General features: G+C 42.5%; 1 protein-coding gene across 1 annotated transcript in view; it reads right to left on the bottom strand.

Moving 5' to 3' along the window:
• GTF2F2 (general transcription factor IIF subunit 2) overlaps positions 1–24,482 on the bottom strand; it is a 150,786-nt gene that overhangs the window by 6,916 nt on the left and 119,388 nt on the right. Inside the window, exons 6-7 of the mRNA XM_056109796.1 lie at positions 19,758–19,857; positions 8,334–8,477 (exon numbers count right to left, since the gene is read on the bottom strand). Of these exons, the coding sequence (XP_055965771.1) occupies positions 8,334–8,477; positions 19,758–19,857 (244 nt within the window). The remainder of the gene's footprint in view (positions 1–8,333; positions 8,478–19,757; positions 19,858–24,482) is intronic.

Below are 24,482 nucleotides of genomic sequence, written 5' to 3'. Positions count from 1 at the left end.
AAACCATATGCAGCTGGCTATATGTGAGATATGTGCCTTTAACTTCCATATTATTTGTTTAGCTCCTTAATCTGATTTTTAAAAAGCCACTTCTTCTACAAAGGCACTTAGCCTTTTTGTGCCGTAAGTTATCATACTTTAATTAACGTACAATACCACATCTGTGTGGCACTGGTGATTTGCAACTGTTTGCATATTTCAGATAAAACTTATTTCCTCAGACCAAATTTAAAAAATGTTAATTGTTTAAAGATTCAAGATGTAGAGAATGTTTAAAGATAATAAGGGTATGGGGCTGGAGCGACAGCACAGTGGGTAGGGCATTTGCTTTGCACGCGGCCAAGCCGGGTTCGATTTCCAGCATCCCATATGGTCGCCCAAGTACTGCCAGGGGTAATTCTTGAGTGCATGAGCCAGAAGTAACCCCTGTGCATTGCTGGGTGTGACCCAAAAAGAAAAAAAAAAGGTAGTAAGGGTATAAGAGCCAAAGGCTGAAGAATCAGGGAGCTGGGTCTATAAACCAGCTTATCAATGGGGGGGGGGGGGGGGGGGCAGTGGGCAGGGGGAAACCTTGTTCTGGTGGAGAGAGCTGGCACCAGTGTGGGTCCGGTGATAAAACACTGTATGTGTGACATGTGGAGCAATCATACAGCGGGTTGGGCAGTAGACCTGATTTGGTTCCCCTACGGTCCCCAGAGCACCGCCAGGAGCAATTGAGCACTGTCATGTGTGGCCCATAAATCAATGGGGGCCAGGAAGGGGAGGGGGAGAAAATCAAACAAAAAATTACATATATGAACAGTATCTTAAATTAAAATTAAAATACCACCACCACCACAAAAAAAAAAAAAGGCAAAGTGATTTGCTTGTGAATGCTTATTTGCATACTCTAACTTATTCCAACTTACTATGGGATATACATAATAGTTTCCAATTGGGAAAAAATATATATACACATGCTATATGAACAGTCAACTCTGAATATTAACTAAGAAAATACAAAGATATCCAAAAAATTAGTAAAGATAAAAATATGCTTTCGGAATTTAAATATGAATTCTTACATTTAGAATCACGACAATTATTAGTACATTTGGAGTGAGGCAAAGCCTTGAATATACAAAAATTATCAACTGGCAGCTATTAGTCTACTTGATAACACCGCTAGAAATTAAATGGCAAAAAGACTCTGTAGGTGTATATTTTACCAACAGAGAATTTTTAGTAAGTGGGTTAGCATTCTCAATAATAAAGCATCAGTCATATCAAAAATATTTCTTATTTCTGGAGGGGAAGAGCACACCCAGCTATGCTCAGGGTGTACTCCTGTGCTCAGGGATCTCTCCTTGTGTAGGTTGGGGGGCTGTATGAGGGCCGGGGATCGAACCCGGGTCTGCCGCATGCAAGGCATGAACCTGTTGTGCTCCCATACTAAAAATACTTCAAATAGAGAACAAAGTTTTACTTTATAGCAATGGAAGATAAAAGTGTCTGGCTAAGAATTTAAAAAACCATCAATGACAATCTGAGATTTTCAAGTTAAAGTTAGCAAGAGACACAATTCCCCCTTTGAGAGGCATCAGGCGAGACCACAGCACAAAGGCGAGTACGCGAGGCTCTGCAGCACCAGCAGGGTGGAGCGAAAGGGCTGGCTCTGAGCATCAGTCCATATTCAGTGGAAAATAAGAGGGAATATGAGTATCATCTCCGACCGTTCTGGAAGGAAGGAGATGTGCTTTAACACGGTGACATGGAACTGAGGGTAGCCGACTGGCACCACAAGGTCTTCTGCAACAGGCTAATTCCATGCTATCTCAAGCCTGGGGTACTGCACGGAAGTCAGAAAAGATACTCTATTTCTGTCTGAGAGTTCCTGAGGAGGCTTTTCTGGCCACCACGTAGCAAGACCCTACTAAAGGAGAGAGAAGGAGAGAGGGAGAGGACAGAGGGAGAGGGAGAGAGAGATGCAAGGTAGATCGGTGGAAACAGCCTAGTAAACAGCCAACCCACTGGGTTCAATACCCAGCACTGTCAGGAGAGATTCCTGAGCACTGAGCAAGCCCTGAGCACAGTAGGGTGAGCCCCACCTCAAAACCTTCCCACCCACCCCCCAAAAAAAACCCAACCAAAAAATCCCCAGAATGGATAGTGAAGAGCTGGGATGAGATAGATCTAATTAACCAGATCTGGATCTAAGTAGGTGGATCTAGCCATGTCTAAACCTAGAGGCATTCCTTAACTTCCCAGCTACTTGAGCCAATAAATTCTATTTTTGTTTAAGCTAGTTTCTGTTGCGTTTCTATTCCTTGCAACGGAAAGAGTTCCAACCAATTCACAGATATGTAAGAACTCATACTTCTAAATTAGAAAAAAAAATTATTTTTGATAGGAACGCTTGTATGTCGAATTCTCTAGCCATTTTATCCTTTAAAGAAATACATTTATCATCTTGGATCCTTCTCTCCTGCCCACATCACAACCTGCCATATATAAACTTTCTCTTTCTGACCCTCCTTTACATATTTCTAAATAAAACTATTTTACTTAAAAAAAATTCTTCTTGGGGCCAGAGAGAGATAGTGCAGGGAGGAAGGTGCTGGCCTAGCCATGCAGCTGATCCCAGTTTAGATGCTGGCATCAGGTTCCGCAGGCACCACCAGGAGTCACCCCGAGTACAGAGTCAGAAACAGGCCCCGGGCACAGTACTGCATCCCACACTGTGTGGCATCTCTGCTGGGGATGGGGGTGGGGGAGTAGGGGATGGGTGGGAAGGATAACTTCTATCTTGCTGGTGACAAATTACGCTTTATTTATTTTTGTTCAAGTCTGTACTTAGACTTGTCTGGAAACAAACAGGATTAGGTTAACAATACCTTAATTGTATTGGTTGGGCCTGTATACCCAAAGTCTACAGAGTGGTACAAACAAGCAACTGCCTGCTATTATGGCATTATTCAGTGCTGGGAAACAAAATATGGGCACCACACTGCTTTAGAATCAAAGCCACGCAAATCTTCGTCTCATTTTCCCTGGTGACTTGAACCTACTTTCATAAAAGCATACAAATTGTTCAATTACATATTCTGAATTTTAAACCTGTTCCACTGGGGAAGGGGAGAGGAGCTGGGGGCTGGAGGGGGCACATGATCTGCGGCTGGGGGCCCCAGGTTCAATCTTGAGCACTGACAAGCCCCGAGCACCCCCATCCCTCCACGCCCCCACAAAAGCATGCCCTGCTTTCTTTTTGGGGACATCACTGGGAACTGATTTTAGAGGAAAGCATCAGTAGTAAAAGATAAACATGGTTTTGTAACTGCGAGGCTAGAAGACAAGGACTTAAGAGGTTTGAAGCAATTATTATCAGAAGTGATTGCAATGACCCCTCTGTTAGAAATGAAAGGTTCCAAGAACACAGGCACACAGAGTGAGCTCCAAATGGTCTTGACTGTTTGGTGTTTCAATGGGATCAATTAGATAAACTTTCTAATGGCCTGTGCTTTTGAAGGGAATGCTGAATACATGTCTATTTCAGAGATATAATAAAATATGAATTAAAAATAGAAACAACACATTTCAGGTGAAAGATCAAAGACTGCCAGGGGAGAAATAATAGGCTTTCTCTCATATTTCACTTTGGAAGGATAAAAAAAAAAAAGCTCTGATTTCTTTAAAAGGATATTTAACTGCATATTAGTTAAAATGGAGCTTGTTTGCCCCTGAGTGCCTTTAACCCTTTGTTTGCTTCTGACTGGCTCTAGTCACTGATTTTACTTGCAAAAGCAAAAGTTTTTAGAAAACATAGAAAGGAATGGACTAGAAAAACAAGAAATTACTGCAGATTCACTCAGAATATGCTAAAAGTGACATTCTTAAAGGTCAGAAAGCAGATGGGTACAAGTAGAGTGACAATGTTAATAGCACAGAAGATGTGTTAATATCCAAAGTGGCATTAGGGGCCATTAAAAAATAAGGTCATTTAATACATGTACTAAAGAGTTGATGAATACAATAAGATTCCCTTTCTTCTCTTTTATTAGGGCTCAACAACCTGTTTACTTATTTATCTGTTTTTGGTTTTGGACCACACCCAGCAACGTTCAGGGGTTACTCTTGTCCTCGCACTCAGGAATTACTCCTAGAGGTGCTCAGGAGACCATAGGGAATGCCAGGACCACACCTGGGTTGGCCACCTGCTAGGCAAATCCCACACCACCCGCTATACTATTGCTCCTGCTTCTCAACAATCTGCTTAATAGAATTATTATTAGCAGCAAAATACTTGGCATTTGACAATGCATTTTGCACAAAATTATCTTAATACTATAAGTATTCTATGAATTAGGTTGTGTTTTTAAATGCTTACATATTTTAATTCAATATTACAACCATTTAATTTGAACATGCTGGTAAATTTTATGTTGTCAACTGTTAAACAAACAAAAAAACCAACATTAAATAATGTGTTAAACAGTAAATGTGTTTTATTTAGACCTTTGTCCAGAAATATTTGGCTCTATTTCCTCCACCCTCTGTGACACGAAGCCTCTCAAAGTCCATCTAAGAAAACTACAGTGCTCCTTGAATACCGAAATGAGACCATTTCCTTTTATTTTGAGTCAACTCTGAACTACTATTATGTCTGTGCTTAGGAACATATACAACATTTAGGAAAAATAATATTGCCCTCAAGAAACTTACGCTCTTGAAGGTGGGTGGGGTATAACAGCACTGGATTCCCAAAACATTATTAACATTCTGCAAATCATGGTGCTTATATGTAAAAGAACAGAAAACAGAAACTTAAGCTTTGGTGAGGGGAGTGAGAAGGGGCTTAGGGGAGCAAGGCTTGCAAGTGCTCATGAGGGCTTCAATCCCTGGTACTCTGGGGCTGGCTGGGCACTGCAGGGGTGGCCTGAAGTCCTCAGCACTGTAGGGCTTGAATAGCACAGCATCCTTGGGCCTCAGCCAATGAACAGGCCAAACATTGCTGGGAGTGGTCCCTGGGGTAGAGTACTGCTTGGGAGGCCATCCCAGCCTCTTCAAGAAACCTAAGCCTGCCAAGGCAATCTTGTCCTGAAGGAACACTACTCATTTCGTTGGTTCATAGCTCAGTGGTTCTTAAAAGCTCTTCAAATGTTCCTAAATCCTAAATGAGAACTCGCTATCAACTCTGATCTGATCCTGAAAAAATGCACAGACTTTTTGCATATATTCAAGAGATTACTGGGTCCCCAAAAGCCCCACGACTGAACACGAATAATGAACCTCTGTTTTGAGATTCTTAGAATGCCACCACAGAAAAATTATCTGCAGAACTGAAGCTGAAATGCCAGTTGTTGATGCAAAATGAGCCAAACAATGTTGTCTTACCCAGCATTACACGAATGTTCCTCTACAAATGCTTCTTCCATATTTAATTTCTTTGTTATGCCATGAGAATCTATTATTTACATTCAGAGCTTCTGGAACTCATAAACTTCATTAAAACCAGAAGAAACATGGCTTAGCTAATGAATTATTCTATTTCAAATTTTTATCTAGCTTGGGATGCTCTTTGTGAGGCTTTGATGCTGAAGGGAGCGAGGTCATTAAGATGAGCTGATAATACTGCAGCAGGAGCACTTTCCTCGATTAAAATAAGTATTTAGAGATCTTGGAATTTAAATTAACTTCTTAATGAAACACCGAAAGGTTGAAGTATAACAGCGAAGAAATCTCTGAAGAGGGAAATGAACTGTACAATCAATATTAAAATTTCAGAAATCACTTCCAAACATTCTGAATAAGTCGGAAGAAAAGATATGTCAGGCCCTTTCATAAAGTTAGTTGGTTCTGTAAAAATGTTTGCTTTTAACCATAAGATCTGTAAGTAGAGAGAGAGAAAGAGAGAAAATGTCTGCCATAGAGGCAGGAAGAGGGGTGGGATGAGTGGGTGGGTGGGTGGGGGGCCTGCGGGTAGGGATACTGGGGACATTGGTGGTGGAAAATGTGCACTGGTGGAGGGATGGGTATTCTATCATTGTATGACTGAAACTCAAACATGAAAGTTTTGTAACTGTAGCTCATGGTGATTCAATGAAAAACAAACAAAAATATTTGCTCTTTTGGTGCCAGTGACTGACCCAAGGTCACATATATGACACTTGCGCTCTACCACTGAGTTACATTCTCAGCCCCTAAAATGTTTAATATTGGCCACCCTGTTATACATTCTAAGTAAATGAGTAAAGTTGCTAGAATGAACAGCCCTGTCAACAAAAAATAAATGAGACTAGATGGAAGAACAGAAAATGAAAGGATTCCCTAATGTAACAATTCAGTTTGATACTCTATTCACTATTTGATATTCTATACTCGATTTCACACATTGGGTGTGAAAAAGTGATTGTGATTCAAAGGCTAAAGAATCTGAATTTTTCCTCTGCATGCATGAGAAATATAAATTATTAGCAAACAGGAACAAAAGTCTGCATAAATAATAGAAATGATTTTTGAAATAAGCTCTCAAAAATTAAATTACTATTTTTTCCCATAAAAATGGAGAGTAGACCAATCCAACTACAGTTTTACCTACTACTATGAAGGAGCGCAGCTCAAGTTTTAAAGACCTAATGCTACTGGATAGGTGGTTTCTGATTAAAAAGTAAAAAGGAATCCATGGTCAGAACACATGCTTTGGACAGAGGAAGCCCAGGCTTGATCCCCAGTACTTCACAGTTCCCTGAAAAACCCCGGGAGCAACCCTTGAGAACTCAGCAGGAATAGCCCCTGAGGACTGCACAGGTGGAAACTCCAAAACAACAACAGCAGAAATGAAATAAGACAAAACAAAACATCCATGGAGCTCAGCCTGTAATGGAGGCGATGAACACTTTCGTATGACAGACCCCATGGCTCAAAACAGTCTCCTCTCCTCCCCATACTAGGCTGGCAGTGGGGAAACAGGCAAACGGAAGTGACACGGGGGCCTGGGGAGGGGGTGTTCTTGGGCACACTGCGGGGGTGAGGGGAGGCAACTGTGTACGCCAAGATTGTAAATATTAGCTCTAATATATTAAAAAATGTATCTTAATCCAAATACTAAGCAATCTAATATATTAAAAATTTAATAATCTAATTATATGCAATAACCTAATATTTTAAATTTAACAATCTAAAGTATTAAAAATTGTTCTATGAGGCACATTTCTTAGGGGGGCACAGTGGCCTCCCATTTTTTAGGGGGGTAGTGTTCAAGGGACCCCAAGGCAGTGTCTGGTGATGCTTTGTCTGGCTGTAGACCTGACGGTTCAGTCTCCATCAGTGTGGTATGCAGGGGGTGGGGGTGGGGGTGCCAAAGACTGGACTCTGAGCTATCACCCAAACCCCTATGGAGCAGGACTTCAAAAAAAAAAAAAAGGTGAGATTTTTGGGGAAGAACTTAATGTCAAGACCAGTCAACAGGAAAATCAATTTACCTTTGCTTCCTCTTTTTTTTTTTTTTTTTTTTTGCTTTTGGGTCACACCCGGGGTTGCACAGGGGTTACTCCTGGCTCATGCACTCAGGAATTATTCCTGGCGGTACTCAGGGGACCATATGGGATTCTGGGACGGTATCGAACCCGGGACGGCTGTGTGTAAGGCAAATGCCCTACCCATTGTGCTATCGCTCCAGCCCCTCACCTTTGCTTCTTGTGGATCTACTGTGATTAAATATAGTGAAGCTGATACTGATCTGAAATGAATTATCCAAAACTGGCTGCATCAACACTTCTTTTTTCTTTCAAGTTTTGGGGCCACGACTGGGAATGCTCAGTGCTAACTTCTGGTTCTGCACTCAGGGACAGCTCCTGGAGGCCCTTGGAGACCAGACATGGTGCTGGGGATGGAGCCTGGGTCAGTCAGGCACAAGGCCCCCACCTGCGGTACTTGCTTGCTTGTTGGTTTGCTTCCTTCCCTTCTCCCGGTCCCTCCCTCCCTCCCTCCCTCCCTCCCTCCCTCCCTCCCTCCCTCCCTCCCTCCTTCCCATCCCTACCCTTCTCTTCCTTTCTCTTCCATTTTTTTGGGGGGGCCTGGAGTGTTCGGGGCCACTCTCGATGCTCAGCAGTTATTCCTGGCTTTATATTCAGGGATCACTCCTGGCACTGCTTGGGGGACCATACGAGATACGAGGGGTTGAACCCAGGTCACCTGCATGCAAGGCCAACGACTTAGCCACTGCAGTATCTCTCCAGCCCACCCAGCATCTTTTCTATGTGCTAAAGACTGATATTGTCACAGTTGTGCACGCGCCTTTTCAGGAGAGCCAAGTTTAATAAAGCATATGTAAAAGATCAGTGTGAACAAATACATACCACAGGCTGTTTTGTGATGTCCACCAAATCCTTAAGGTTGTAATACTGATGCTTCTCAAAAGCTGAGAACAGCATGTCTAAAACGTATTGTTTATCAGCGCGCGCTCGTTTCCCGTCTTCTTTCTTTTTCCTTTCATACTCGATCTGTGTGCAAAAAGCCAAAGAAGGCATCAATTCAATATGCTGGACTCGAAACACAGGAATTTTCTCCTCAGTTGCCTACACAAAGTTCGGATTTTAAGCTGCAAGGCAGCAGGTTCAAGCAGCGGCTCAGAAGCTGGGGAGCTCATTAGTTTGGGGACACTCAGACCTCGATGGGCCTTTCTCCATAAAATCACAGCAAGTCAGTGTGACTGTGAACTTGTGTCGATCAGTCAGTAGTGAGTTCTTTTGTTTTTGATTGCTCAAGTTACAGAAAATACTGGACCTAACAGACGCAGTCTGGTAGGTAATATCTGTTAAGAATGGAATGGGGAGGCAGGTGATTATAAGGGCAGGGTCTAGAGCAGGTCCTCTGAGGAGCGAGGCTGGGAAGCATCGATGAAACCTAAGAACATGGGAGCGACAGGCGCCTCTTTGCGCACTCTGACGCTATGACCTCTTTGAACTCAGCTTTTCTATAAAGTGAACCATGGTACAAAAAAGAACCTATTAACTCTCTCCGGGTGCTACTACCCAGAGATTTGTGCTTTTGAAAACGGTTCCTCTTTTCTTGAGTACATGCCACTCACAGGCATTGATTTTAGCTGATTAAACATCACAATGGTTCTGTTTTGTTTGGGCCACATCTGGCGGTGCTCGGGGCTTACTCAGGGCTCTGCACTCAGGGATCACTTGTGGCGGGCTCGGGGGATCGTATTGGGTGCTGGGAATTGAATGTGGGTTGGCCATGTGCAAAGCAAGTGCCCTACTAACCATAGAATCACTGTCTCCCCAAAGTCACGATTTTTAAAAGAAACACTTCACTCACTTCACTCGGACACAGAATCAGGGAACTTGTTAAAAGAAATAGGCACAAACTGCAGTACAGCAGGAAGAAATTTATGAGAGGGCTGACAAGAGCTTCCAGAGAATATCTCCTGTCTATCAAATGGAATACCTATAATCTAGGTATCAGATTCAAAAATAATGAAATGGGTCTTGAAACTTACAAGGGTTTAAATTCCAGCACCTATAGTTATTTTTCTTATTTGACAAAAGACATTGGTTATTAAAAAGAAGAATATTTTTAAAAAAAGGATAAAAAATTAGTTTCCTATTGATGTTACAACTAAAAATACACTCCACATCAGGAACCTTCAAATTAGTGGCAGAAAGTGTAACTGATAATGGTATCTTTCAATTAAATAAAAGTAGCAGCTTAACACAGAGAAGAGACTATTTTTTGATACGAATGACTTGGAAGTATAACTCAAAAGAGATTAAGCATTGACTTTGAACTTGCTATTGCAGGAATAAATAGGGCAAATAAGACAGTCTCTTTCGAATGGTATCCTTTGTTAGGGCTTTGCCTTAAAACACAGAGAAGCTCTTGAGGGTTTAAAATGAGGTAAGGATAGGTCTAAGGCAGGATCAGGAAGCTAGAAAAAAAAAAATAAATAAAAAAAGGAAAAGGGAATGCATGACACAGATGGTTTACCAGGGAAGAAGGAAATCAAGCCAGTTCTCAAGATCCTGGGGCTGGGAGAGCACGCACAATAACAACTAGGGGCAGTGGCACCAGATTTATTAGAGAAGAGCAGTGATTTAGAAGAGAGGAAGAGAGGACCTGGAGTGTTAGTACAGTGGGTAGGGCATTTGCCTTGCATGTAGCCGACCCAGGTTCAATTCCCAGCACCCTATATGACACCCCTGAGCATCGCAAGGTGTGACCCAAAAAGCAAGGGAAAAAAAAGAAGAGAGGAAGATGGGGAGACCAGAGAAACCTGGACTCAGGAGAAAATCCAAATCTTCACAGTGTGGGGAAGATGGAAAACCAGGGGGCAGAAGGAGGGAAACTGGGGACACTGGTGGTGGGAAATGTGCACGGGTGAAGGAATGAGTGCTCGAACCAAAAAAAAAAAAAAAAAAAAAAAAAAGAAAAAACAACAGCTATGGGGAAAAAATACGGAAGACAAAGGGGAAAGTACAGCGTCTATTTCAACACAGTGAAAGGAGGCTGCTGCGTTCAAGAAACAAAGACCCAAATGAATGGATTTGAAGTTCACTCAAAAAAAGATTTTTTTTCAGGTGGGAGAGTCAGTACAGCAGGTAGGGCACTTGCACGCGGCTGGGAGCGCCTGAACCTGAATCAAATCTGAATCAAATCCGAAGTTTGCTTCCCTGAATCCGCCAAGAAAGATTCCTGAGCGCAGAACTAGGATTAATCAACTGAGCACAGCCACGGGTGGCTCCCAAACAAAACAAAAGGCTGTTTTTCCCTCTCTAGGGTCAAAAGAAGGAAAGAATGAAAAAAATGGCCGTAAGAAAGAAAAATAACAGGCAGAGCAGGTTAAAAACCCAGAAACCCAAGTCAGAGGGACTTTGTGTACAAAGAGCAAGCGGGCTGGGGAGATAGTTCAATGGGCTGAGCAAATGCTTTGTATGCCAGAGACCTGGGTTCAAGCCCCAGAAATGCAGGAGGAGCATCTAAGTGCCACCAGGTATGGAACTGGCCCCCTCACCCCCATACAAGGAAACCACAAAAGACTGAGTCTAGAAAACTATAGCTCTGCAGTACTGTAGCACTGTAGCACTGTCCTCCCGTTGTGCATCTATTAGCTCGAGCGGGCACCAGTAACATCTCACAACAAATTGTGAGACTTGTTACTGTTTTTGGCATATTGAATACGCCATGGGGAGCTTGCCAGGCTTTGCCGTGCGGGGCTAGATACTCTCGGTAGCTTGCCGGGCTCCCCTCCCAAGAGGGGCGGGGGAACCTGGGTCGGTCTCGGGCAAGGCAAACGCCCTACCCGCTGTGCTATGTTATTCCTTCTCTCTGTAGTTCTGTCCTTTTGGGCATTTTTGTCTGACATTGTAAGGAAATGGCACTCCAAGCAGTCAAATATCTAACTTTTCAGTAGACTCTGAAAAACACTGGAAAGATGTTACTGATCTAGGAACAGCTTCTGTATTATGGGAGTTTTAACTCTCAGCACCTTTTTTTTTTTTTTTTGCCTTTGGGGATTACCTGGGCCACCACAGTGGGACTGGGAGCATTCAGGACTACAACCAGCAGTACTCGGGGACCATGTGGTGCCAGGGATTGAGTCAGTGTTGGTCACATGTAAGGCATGTGCATTAACACATGTACTATCTCTATAGCCCTTAAGCTACGAATCTTACATTTGCCCTCATGATCACAGCATAACTGGCTGGATGATATAAAAGTCAGTTCAGGGGCTGGAGTGATAGGACAGTGGGTAGGGCATTTGCCCTGCACACGGCCGACCTGGGTTCAAGTCCCAGCATCCCATATGGTCCCCTGCGCACCGCCAGGAGTAATTCCTGAGTGCATGAGCCAGGAGTAACCCCTGTGCATTGCCGGGTGTGACCCAAAAAGCAAAAAATAACAACAACAACAACAAAAGCCAATTCAGAAGAGACTTTAGTCTTCAGTAATAATTTTTGGGGCCACACTCAGTGGTGCTCAGGAGTTGCTCTCAGCAACTTGGGGGCTGCTCACTGTGGTGCTTGGGCCTCTTGCATGCAAAGAGCAGATCCAGGCAGCCGAGTTCTCTTAAACTTTCTTTTGTTTTTGGGCTACACATCTGATCTGCAATGCTCAGGGCTTACTCCTGGCTCTGTTCTCAGGGATCACTCCTGGCGAGGCTTGGGGGACCACATGGGGTACTGGGGACTGAACCCAGTCTGGCTGTGTGCAAGACAAGCACCTGACCTGCTGTTCTATCTCTCTGGATCCCAAGTGCATTTCCCCCTAACACATTTTGACAATGAAAAAAAAATCATCATACACGATCGATTTTATTTTCACAATAAAAAAAAAGACTAAAATGCAGCCAAATGTTGAAAATTCAGTGTGAATGTGGTATAGAGATGTTCAACCGTCATCAGTGAAGCCTTAATCACTGACTAAAATTACAAATGCCGCCCACCACCAATTAAAATTTATAATACAGATGTCTGTAAATTTCTAGATTGCTGTTTGCGGAAACCCGCTGATTGCTTTGTCAAGGCAGTCTTTGTGGAAGCTTTTATCTCTAAAGTGAGCATGACAGCCTTGAAAATCATGGCTTACAGCTTTCTGAAAGAACCCTTACCCCCAATATTTCTATTTCTGTTCTGTATGTCCTCACCTCGAAGGAGAAAATTAATGATTAAGGGTCACTGTATTTGGTATGCCAATTCAAGTGAAAAAAATACTGCGTTTCCTAAGGCCTTTATGTACAGAACAGTGGGTATTCACTTGAGTGAACAAAATTTCAAATTCACAGATGTATTAGATAGACACAAAATAAAAAAATCCCAACTTCCTTAGCTCTGAAGTCTAACAATGCCTTCAGCAATCAATCCCACACCTGTTCTCATCTGAAAACTAATGCTGGTCGTCATATGGAAGGAAACTGAGTATGTATGAAAACAGGTCCACTAAGTGGTTCCTTTGGGCTTACCTTGAGATTTTATGTCATAACACGACACCTTCCCCACCACCAACACTTTTCTAAAGGTTTTGCTAGTTTGCTGCTGCTTTTGGGCAAAGAATTCTTGTCAAGGGGGGAAAAAAAAACCCAGTAGGTGGGGAATGAAAAATTTTTTTTCAGATGGTAACAGACTAGAAGATAGCAATCCCCCCCTCCCTCCCCCCATCCCCACCCAGGGGAGAAGCCACAATCAGTGATGCTCAGAGGATCAGATGGGATGGCAGGGACTGAACCCAGGTGGGCCATGCGTAAGACAAGTGCCCTACCCGTTGTCAATCCAGCCCTAAGATATCAATTCTTTTTCTAAAACTTCAGATATGGTGGAAAAAGTCCCGTGCCTCCTCCCAGGCATCATTTTCACATCCACTTTCAAGAAGAAATTGTAGAGAGAGTTATTAGGAAGGTCCTGTCTCTGTCTTTTCTTCCTTTTTGGGTCACACCCGCCTTGCACAGGGGTTATTCCTGGTTCTGCACTCAGGAATTACTCCTGGTGGTGCTCGGGGGACCATATGGGATGCTAGGAATCGAACCCGGGTCAGCAACGTGCAAGGCAAATGCCATACCCGCTGTGCTATTGCTCCAGCCCTTGGTTCCTGTCTCTGTTCAGTGTCAGGAACTTGAATTTTTTGTTGTGTCAGGAACTTGAATTTTTTTTTTTCTTTTTGGGTCACACCCAGCGGTGCTCAGGGGATATTCCTGGCTCTGTACTCAGGAATTACTCCTGGAGGTGCTTGGGGGACCATATGGGATGCCGGGGATTAAACCCGGGTTGGCTGCATGAAAGGCAAATGCTCTACACACTGTACTATTGCTCCAATTTGAATATTTTTAAGGGATTCTTGATAACTACACACAGTGGAACACAGAGCTTACTCCAGGCTCTCTGCTCAGGGGTCATTCCTGGTGGGCCTTGGCAGACCATATGAGGTGCTAGGGATCAAAACCAGGTTGGCTGAGTGCAAGGCAATTGTCATACCCACTGTATAACCTCATTTTTTTTTAAAAAAAGAAAAAATTGAATTACCCGGAGATGTTCCTGATTGGGTTTCAGTCATACAATGGTCCAATACCCATCCCTCCACCATTGTAATTTCGCAGTTCCACGCCCCCAAACCAACCGCATACCCACTTGACTTTATGGCAGGTACATCTCTTCTCTCTTTCTCATTAGGCATTATGGTTTGCAATACAGATGCTGAAATGTTATCATATATAGCCCTTTACATATTTTTAACACTCAGTTCTTGTCCTGAGTGATCATTTCTCAAATATTGTCATACTGGATCCTCCTCTATTGACCCCACACATACCTGTGGTAATTTTCAACCACTGTGGTCTTCCTGACACCTGTCTATATTACTTCTTTAGCCCCAGAACTCAAACATTTTAAGCCAGGAGCAGGGGAGACAGTAGTACAGAGGATGGAGGCATGCAAGGTGCCTGAGTTTAGTCCCTGGTACCACACGAACCCCCAGAATCACCAGGTGTGACTCTGGAGGTCCCTGAACATTGGTGAAGTGGCCCCACGGCGCCCAAGTATGACCATACCTTTGCATCCAAGTACTAAGCTTTTGGCTTGACTGGCTACAAATTGCTTCACCCCCTAAGCATTGCCTGGAAGACCCTACTCCTCATAAAAAAAAAAAAAGGTCCCTTTAGCTAGTTGAATTAATCTGCATTTTTCTTTAAAAAAAATTTCTTCAGGGGCTGGAGTGATAGCACAGCTGGTAGGGCGTTTGCCTTGCATGCAGCCGATCTGGGTTCGATTCCCAGCATCCCATATGGTCCCCTGAGCACCACCAGGGTTAATTCCTGAGTGCAGGGCCAGGAGTAACCCCTGTGCATTGCCAGGTGTGACCCAAAAAGCCAAAAAAAAAAATTTCTTTAAGGGGCCAGAGAGATAGTACAGCAGATAGGGTGCTTGCTCTGCACATGGCTGAGCTGGTTGATTTCCAGCATCCCATATGATTTCCTTGCACAGCCAGGAGTAATTCCCAAATGCAGAGCCAGGAGTAAGAACTGAGCACTGTGGGGCATGGCCCCCAAACAAAACAGAACAAAACGAAACAAAACAAAACAAACTCCCCAAAGAACCTGCGCTGCAAGCACAGGGCCAACAATGAGAACTATAGTGCTGCCCACGTGTGCGGGCATGGTCCAGTGGCTCCGCCATCTGAAACTCCTAGTGTGGTCACATGCTGAGCAACGACATGTGTGAGACAATCATATGTGTGAGACAGCAATGAACGCCACCAACCTGGGAACACAAGGGCAAGCACCTCCATCGTTATGTGTGACCCCCAGAGAGGGCCATGACGAAGTATGTGGACTTAGGCCTCGCAACAACAATAACTGGAAGAGGAAAATATTTTGCAGGTGACTCCAGTGACCAGCCAGCCTTGGGGACTCTCTATACTAATAGCTGATGTTGCTCAGAGGTTCCCAAACTTGTTTTGTGTATGGGCCCCTCTACAGAAAACTATTACGCAGCCTTGCTTCTTCCCTGTAGAATATTACTTTCTTTAAACAAACTATCAAAAAATACCTCCCAACTGCACCTGCTGCTACAACACTCACCCCCCCTTCAACCCCTTCCTCCCTGCCCTCGCGTGTGCACACAAACACACACACACACACACACACACACACACACACACACACACACACACCCCTGTGGGCAAGTGACGACAGTATTATCACCCACTTCGGGAGACAGCAGATGATGCACACTGCATCAGACAAACAGATGCACCAATACTTGAAATCACAGATGAAGGGAAGTGAAAGGACCTTCACAAATCAGCCAGTCATATATTTTGATGATATACTTTAAACAGCAGAAAGAAAGAAAGAAAGAAAGAAAGGAAGGAAGGAAGGGAGGGAGGAAGGAAGGAAGGAAGGAAAGAAGGAAGGAAGGAAGGAAGGAAGGAAGGAAGGAAGAAAGGAAGAAAGGAAGAAAGGAAAGAAAAAGAATCTATATCATTTGCAAATTTCTATGCATTGACAAACAAAACTTAAAGGGGATGAAATAAAAATGAAGTTTTGAAGAACTAGTTTTAGTTTCATTGTCAAAATTATAAGACTTCGCACCCCAAAAAACACAGTGATCTGCCTCATGTTCTGGTTTAGTTTTGAAGTGAATGGCAAACTGAGAGTGGAGCATTGACAATCACCAATTCACAGCACAACACACACCTGGGTCATGGGTCACAGTGCCAGTTATTTTGCCCAAGCCTTCAGCTCCAGACTGCAGAAGCCATGGCAGGAGGGGACCTGCAAAATATACTCCCCAAAATTCCTTGCCAGCTGTTTTTTTTTTTTTTTTTTTGCCACTGGTAGAATAAAAGTAGGAGGAAGAGAAATTTTTCTTTTTCTGTACTTGTGGGAGCTGTACCCAGCAGCGGCAGCAGCTTCCTGATATCCAATAACCAACCTCCTCCTCCCTTTTTCAATTTTTTAGCTGTAAACCATCTGTAATGAATTCCGTACGTCAAATCCTGTTCTGTTTGGATTATTTAGGGTTGCTTTTAGTTTCACGACAGACACTACCTGAATCATCAATGACATGAAGTGAGGACATCATACTTGAAATGATAGCGACAATTTCCATTGTTGGAAGGGCCAAGTTCAAGTTAGATCTGATGATACACTTCTATCCCATAAAGTTACTGGTAAAGTGATTATTTTAAGAGCATGAGAAGTGATAGTTTTTCTACTTTTTTTTTTTTAAATTATACGGTTTTTATTTGGAGAGTTTAAGGGAAGGAGGGAGAGAAAGTGGGAGAGAGAGAGGAGAGTATTGTGCTCAAGAGAGAACCCAGGCTTCTCCAAGGGCGGAGAGAGCCCCAAGGTTTTCTACTTTCTTGTTCATATAATTGCTTTATTAGGATTACTTTTATTTGGGTTGGATTTAGGGCCACACCTGGTGATGCTCAGGGGTTACTCCTAGTGGTCGTGGGGGACCACATGGAATTCTAGGGATCAAACCCGGGATGGCCACATGCACGACAAGTATCCTACCTGTCATACTATCCCTCCGACCTCTATTAAGATTACCTATAGATTCTTTGCAGAGTTAATTATTTTTGTGAAGCAAGAAAAGTTTTTATTGAAACATATTTAGAAATATGTGAGGGGAGAGAAAGGTTGACGTACATGTTTGAGAGAGAACACAACTTTCTCTAGAATGGAAATAGGCAGGCAAAAAGACACTGAGGCGAGTAAGAGAAATGTGTTCCAGGGAGAACACGAAAGTGAAGAAACAAGCCTTCACAGAAATATTTTAAATATTTTAAAGTCACTTCTTTGGAGGGTGGGGGGTAAGGGTGGGTATCTCTGAACTCTACCTGCTCAGGGGACACACCCAGAAGTATTCAGGCATCCAACCTGGGACTCCCACATACAGAGCATGAACTCTATCCCTCTGCGTCATCTTCCTGGCCCTTTTCTTTAAAACATCGTGGTTACATATGCTCAAATTCTTAAACTATGTTAATCTTTCTCCATCTATGAAAAGTCAACATCATCGTCTGAAAAGAAACCAAGTTTTATATTTATTATATAATTTAGTAAAATGACAAACATGCTTTTAAGAGCTATGCCAGTGGCTTTACACTCTCATTTTCTCCTGTGTGTGTGTACGGGCGGTGGGGTGGGGGGTGGGGGGGGGGGAGAGCCCTAAATGTTCAGATAATGCAATGTGGAGATTATAGTTAGTCTTCATTTCATATATATAAAACCCTAATAAAAGATGACTACATGACTCACTGGCTGGAGCGATAGCACAGTGGGTAGGGCGTTTGCCTTGCACGTGGCACGCCGGGCTGACCCGGGTTCAATTCCTTTGCCCCTCTTGGAGAGCCCGGGAAGCTACCGAGAGTATCTCGCCTGTACAGCAAAGCCTGGCAAGCTACCCATGACATATTCGATTTGCCAAACACAGTAACAACAAGTCTCACAATGGAGACGTTACTGGGCCCACTCGAGCAAATTGATGAACAATGGAAGGACAGGACAGTGCTATCGCTCCAGCCCCTGTAAGGGCATTCTGAAACTAGGACGTTTGGAGTGACCTTCAAGGCGGTGACAGGGCCAGTGTTGTTAAGAATATAGGCAGAGGCCAGAGCCTAGACAGCAGCACGTGCCAGCTCGGACTGACCCCGAAGAGATCTTCCTTTTGTTTCAGAAATCATGATCTGCAACCACATAATGAGTTACCCTTCTTGTGAAATGCAGGGGAAAATGATCATAATAAGAGAAATATGGACTCACTCCATCAAAGAAAACTCAGATTCTATCTCAACTGGTGTTTGATTTGAAAAGGCATAACAAAAGAATTCAAAGAAGTAGCTGCCCCCGAAATTCACATTTTGATCTATTTGGTTTCCTAGGAACAGATATCTCAGACACAAAGAAGGAATTTAAAAAGCATTTGTGGCTGCAAGAAACATTATTGTGTATATACACGGAGCAACTGGCTGACTGTGAGAAATGCTTAGCATCAGGACTGCTAGGTCAAAGGTGATAAGCCCTAAGCTTTCGAAACAAATCACTAAAATTTTCCTACAGAAAAGTAATGCGAAAAAAAAATCACAATTTACAGATACACATTTTATTTCTAGGCCCATTTGGCTCCAAAATGTTGTATGTATTTTAATGTAAGAGTTGAGAAATCTGGACTATAAGTATATAAAAAAGTAGACTTTTATCTATTTGTTTAATCAATAGACAAAAAAATGTCTCAGATTATCTGACACTTGTATCCACTTATTTTGAGTTACCATTTCTTTATAAAAAGGATGTATAGCCCCCAAACACACAAGAAAATTAATTTTAAAGAATATATGAACACACATGTTCACTGCTGCACTTAGCAAAATAGCCATACTATGACAACCAGGTGCCCAATTACAGATGGATTTGTGCCTGCTACAGGGGCAGTCTTGGGAGGTGGGTGGGAAACGGGACAGCGGTGGAACGAAGGTCACACTAGTGGTGGGACTGGTGTTGGAACATTGCATGGCTTAAAACAACTGTATTATGAACGACTCTGTAAACCACACATAAAGTTAAAATTTTTTTAAAGTTAGAATTTTTAAAGCTAAAAATTAAAAAAAAAATAGAAAAAGGGGGCTAGAGCGATAGCACAGCTGGTAGGGCGTTTGCCTTGCACACGGCCGACCCAGGTTCGATTCCCAGCACCCTATAAGGTCCCCCGAGCACTGCCAGGAGTAATTCCTGAGTGCAAAGCCAGGAGTAACCCCTGTGCATCGCTTGGTGTGACCCCAAAAGAAAAAAAACCCACAGAATTTGGACACCCTGATTTACAAAACTGTTCAGGATAGGGTTTCTTGCACACAAACTCCCAGCACCACACTCTCTACCAATGTCTGCTTCCCTTCACCACTCTCAGTGTTGTCCCTCCCCCAGTCCCCCTGTCCCACTATTTACTTCTTTTTTTTTTCCTTTTTGGGTCACACCTGGCGATGCACTGGGTTTATTCCTGGCTCTGCACTCCGGAATGACTCCTGGCGGTGTTCAGGGGACCATATGAGATGCTGGGAATCGAACCCGGGTCGGGCGCGTGCAAGGCAAACACCCTACCCGTTGTGCTACTGCTCCAGCCCTCCCACCATTTACTTTTAGGAAACTGTCATGTTTCTTACCAAGTTTGGATAATTCAGGTTCCTGATAAATAGCAAAGTGCCTGACTGCTGAAGGTCTTTCAAAATCTGAGTGTCTATGTTGAAGAGAGATGTGACAGAATAAAGACATGAACACTTACATTGTATTGGTGATTAGCAACAGGCTTGTAATTGGTTGTCACAACTTTGTCCAGCTGTTGTGACAGCCTTACAGGTTTAGATGATTCTTCTATTTGCAATCTGAAAAACAGACATCAACAAACTTGTTTAGTACAGTGAAATCTCAAGTTATTCCTATAATTTTATATAAAAAATAACAATATTTTAGAAAGTAGCCTCAAATGGCTTACTAGTTTTGTTTTGGCTTTTTGGGTGACACCTGGTGATGATCAGGAGTTACCCAAGGCTCTGCACTCAGTAATTACTCCTGGCGGGGCTCGGGGGACCATATGGGATGCAGGGATTTAACCCGGGTCAGCTGAGTGCAAGACAAATGTCCTACCCACTGTACTGTAGCCTCAGCTTCCAAGCTTATAAGTTAATCATTGAAAAACACACAGATATAAAATGTAAGCTAAATATATAAACCATCTCATTATAATTCTACAACTTATTTCTAATCTTATCTATTATAGTAAAATGAAACAAAAAACTAGTTTTAAATTTCTGGGAAAAAATCTTGGTATAAAAAATGAATTATCTTCAACCATATGGTCTAAACCTAATCAAGTTGCTAATTCAAAGTTTCTATTTACATAGTAAGAGATAAAGCCAAATAAAAAGAGATACATTGGCACTCGGGGTCTTGTGCTGCCTAACTAGATGAACATTTTCATCATCATTTAAAATCCCTTCAAGAAGTAGAAGCCACGGGGCTGGAGCAGGTAGGGTGTTTGCCTTGCGAGCAGCCGACCTGGGTTCGATCCCCGGCATCCCATATGGTCCCCCAAGCATCTCCAGGAATAATTCCTGAGTGCAGAGCCAGGAGTAACACACCTGAACACCACTGGGTGTGACCCAAAAAGCAAAAAAAAAAAAAAAAAAAAAAAAAGTAGAAGTCACAACCCTGGCTTAGGGGATGCTCACTTTTGGGCACATAATACCAAATTTGAAACCTATAAATACTATAGGAGTTATTTAACTAAAAATTAATATTTAAATGTCTAAAAGCTACACTGTTATGAACTGTAATATACTTAACCATTATTCTGACATTAAGCACTTAGCATTTTCAAATTACGAAAATAAAGATAATAAGAAGATGAACATTCTTTTTAATTTTAATTTTTTGCTTTTTAGGTCACACCTGGCGATGCACAGGGATTACTCCTGGCTCTGCGCTCAGGAATTACCCCTGGCAGTGTTCAGGGGTAATATGGAATGCTGGGAGTTGAACCCGGGACGGCCGTGTGCAAGGCAAACGCCCTCCCCGCTGTGCTGTTTCTCCAGCCCCAAGATGAACATTCTTGTGCATAAAATATACATATTTATCAAAGTTTCCTTGATAGAAACCAAAAAATAAACTTATGGGTGAGACAGTAGGAACATTAAGCACATTTAAAAAGAAAAACCTTGGGAGCCATCCCTACCCCCACAGCCACCACCATGCCATTGCTTCACGAATCATCTCTGCAGAGATGCCAAAATGACAAAAAGTCTAGGTACACGGGTTTTCAGGCAGAGAACTCTGGGGTCTTCTCAGAGTGGAGGTCTGCAGCCTCCCTCAGCTCCCCCTATCCCCATATTGCCAGACGTCCCAGCAGTCACACCCATAGCTGCCACTATGGAAAGCTACTGGCCTTGTTCTACAGATCTGGGAGCTCCAGGAGCAATGTCTCCAAATTCCACAGTACTGACAACCCAGTAGGGGCACACCAAATTCGATGGGAAAGTAGCATAGAAGCCAACTAAGCTCAAGAAACAAATCCAATAACACAGACGGAGGAACTAGCCACACAGAGCTCAGTAAACCCCAGACAAGGACTAAATGGCCCCATTATAAGATATAATAATTTTCACAAAACTTATTTTACTGAATTATTTTTCGATAATTAGGTAGAGGTCAAGGAGGGAGGTGTCCACCAGAGAGATGTGAGTTCTCAACCCCTTGCTGTGTGGGAAGGCACACACTACTTCACGTGACTTCACATCCCTCTGCAATCTAGCCCCTGCTTCTCTCTCCAACCATAGCAAACCCCTCACCTGTGTCAGACTGCCAATGTGCTATGACCAGATTTTAGGAGGTATTTTTTGGGCACTCGATCATCTACCAAGTGTAAACTAGGTTCCTGTGCCCACTAGGAGCTGGGTTAGAGGATAGGGATGTAGTAGTAAAGACTTGTGGGAGTGGAAGAAAAACATCAAACAAATGTTCATCTTAAACTGCAGTACCGAGGAGGGACAGGGGTTGGTATTGCTGACAGCTGCGTGCAGCTATGAAGTCAGTATTAATCCTAAGGCACGCAGCCCCTCGGCTGCATAAGTTACAGCAGTCCTGCCTATGTTTCCAAGTCAAGCAAGACTTGGGTGGAAAGGATTTATCCAAGCTGAGATGTCTCAAAGCTGCTAAAAGATAAACCTGTAGAGACAAAAAAAGGTGACTGAGGACCTACATGGGAATGTTTACTGATTCTAAGTATACCTCTGGAGTTCTAACTTTAGTCCTAGTCCCAAATAGTTCTCAGAGGTTTGACCTTTCTGAATAGTAATCTGTTGGGCTGCCACTAAATTATCTTCTCTTTTCTACCTTTTGATCATCTCATAATATGATTTTATGAGACACCCAAGGAAGGTGACATTAGTACTAGTTTCTTTGTCCACATTTAATGCTCATTCCCAGTACTTCACAGTTTGAAAATTCCTTAGTGTTTCAGTTTGTTTAGGTAAGTGCCTCTTTAAAAATAGTAGCTGATTCTCGTCATACTGTTAACACTTTTGAATTTATTTGTAGTCACTTATCCTAATTCAGGCTAATGTGGCATACTTTTATCTTGAACTAGAATGCAATAGTTCTAAAAGTTAGTTCCACTATCCATATTCAACCGATTTTGTATTTAGTATTTTAGTATATAAAGGAAAAGAGATGTAACTTCTTAAAAATGAAGAGCTCACACAAAAATTTAACCTTATAATACATTTAAAAAGTCAACTCCAAAGGTTTTGTTTCAATAAAAAGAGGATAGCTATGATTCAACACTCAAAACTGTTATATTTAGCACCAAGTAAAGGGTGTTGGGAGGATCCTCCCAGGATGGGAGATGCATGCTGAAAGTAGACTACAGACCGAACATGATTGCCACTCAATACCTCTTTTGCAAACCACAACACCCAAAATGAGAGAGAGAACAAAAGGGAATGTCGTGCCAGAGAGGTGGGGTGGGATGAGGGGGTTGGGGGGTAGGAGGGATACTGGATCATTGGTGGTAGAGAATGGGCACTGGTGGAGGGATGGATACTGGATCATTGTAAAATTGAAAACCAAGAGCGATAGCACAGCGGGTAGGGCATTTGCCTTGCAAGCAGCCAACAAGGCCGACCTAAGTTCGATTCCTTTGCCCCTCTCGGAGAGCCCAGCAAGCTACCGAGAGTACCTCGCCCGCACGGCAGAGCCTGGCAAGCTACCCGTGATGTATTCGATATGCCAAACACAGTAACAACAAGTCTCACGATGGAGACGTTACTGGGCCCGCTTGAGCAAATCGATGAACAACGGGAGGACCGTGACTGTTGTGACCGTGACAACTGTACCTAATGGTGTTTCACTAATATAAATTAAAAAAATAAAGTGTTATATTTCAACCTATGGGCTGAAATATAACCTATTTTTACAGAACTAAATCCTTTTTTTTTTTTAGGACTACTACTATTTGTTCAGCCATTGATTAAGCTGATTGAATTGGGCATGAACTCCATAGAACTGAACCTTAAAATAGTCAACGACCCTACTTCATCACTAAACAATGCATTAAATTAAACGTTACTGACCTCAACATGTATTTAAAGTCAAATAAGGTTTGTTTAAACTAGTATAAAATAAGGTGGAAATATTTTTATCTGTAAAGCAAAACAGCAAACTATACACAGAAATTTTTACTACAGTAAAAAGCTTTACTGTAGTACTGACCATTATTATTAAAACTAGGTTTTAACTTTTCAAGAAAATTTAAAATGTGATGCTATTTTCAAGAAACAATAGCAAAAAAATAATATTCTGTGTTCATTAGGTGCAACCAGGCCACACTTTACCTTCCTTTGATAAATTACTTTTTTGAAATGGAGTTACTTGCTATCATCATTTCAGAATTTAAATTATACATGAACATTCTTACAAGGCTAGAACTCACTGAATTACTAGTGTTTCTAGTAATATTAAAAAGTTCGTTTTATCTCTTATTTCCCATCAACGAAAAAGTTCAAGGACTTTTTCTAAGAGCAGCAAAATAAATAAAATGACAACCATAATAAGATACTGAAAGGGCATTTTCTGTGAATATGCTGAAAACTATTCAAATTTTGTTGTTGTTGTTGTTATTTCTGTAGATTTCTTTTTGGGTCACACCAAAAAGAAATGGTGATGCTCATGGGTTACTTCTGGCTCTAACTCCTGGCGGTGCTCAGGGGACCATATGGAATGTTTGGGATCCAACCCGGGTCAGCCGTGTACAAGGCAAAGCCCCCTCCTGCTGTACTATCTCTCCGGCCCCAACTATTCAAATATTTACCTGCCATCTCAATCCCACTTTCTGTCAAAAAAGAACTGGAAAACTCAAGATACTTTTTTACTTTTACCCCAAGACTTAAAGAGGTAATCGAAATACTCACTTCCGTAGTTTCCTAAAAGGTTATGTAACAAAATTAGTCTCTAA

Source organism: Sorex fumeus, unplaced genomic scaffold (assembly GCF_029834395.1).
Source record: "Sorex fumeus unplaced genomic scaffold, SorFum_2.1 ptg000008l, whole genome shotgun sequence".
NCBI classification, from domain to species: domain Eukaryota; kingdom Metazoa; phylum Chordata; class Mammalia; order Eulipotyphla; family Soricidae; genus Sorex; species Sorex fumeus.
Note: the sequence above shows the minus strand (reverse complement) of the source record. Positions and strands in the feature narration are given on the sequence as shown.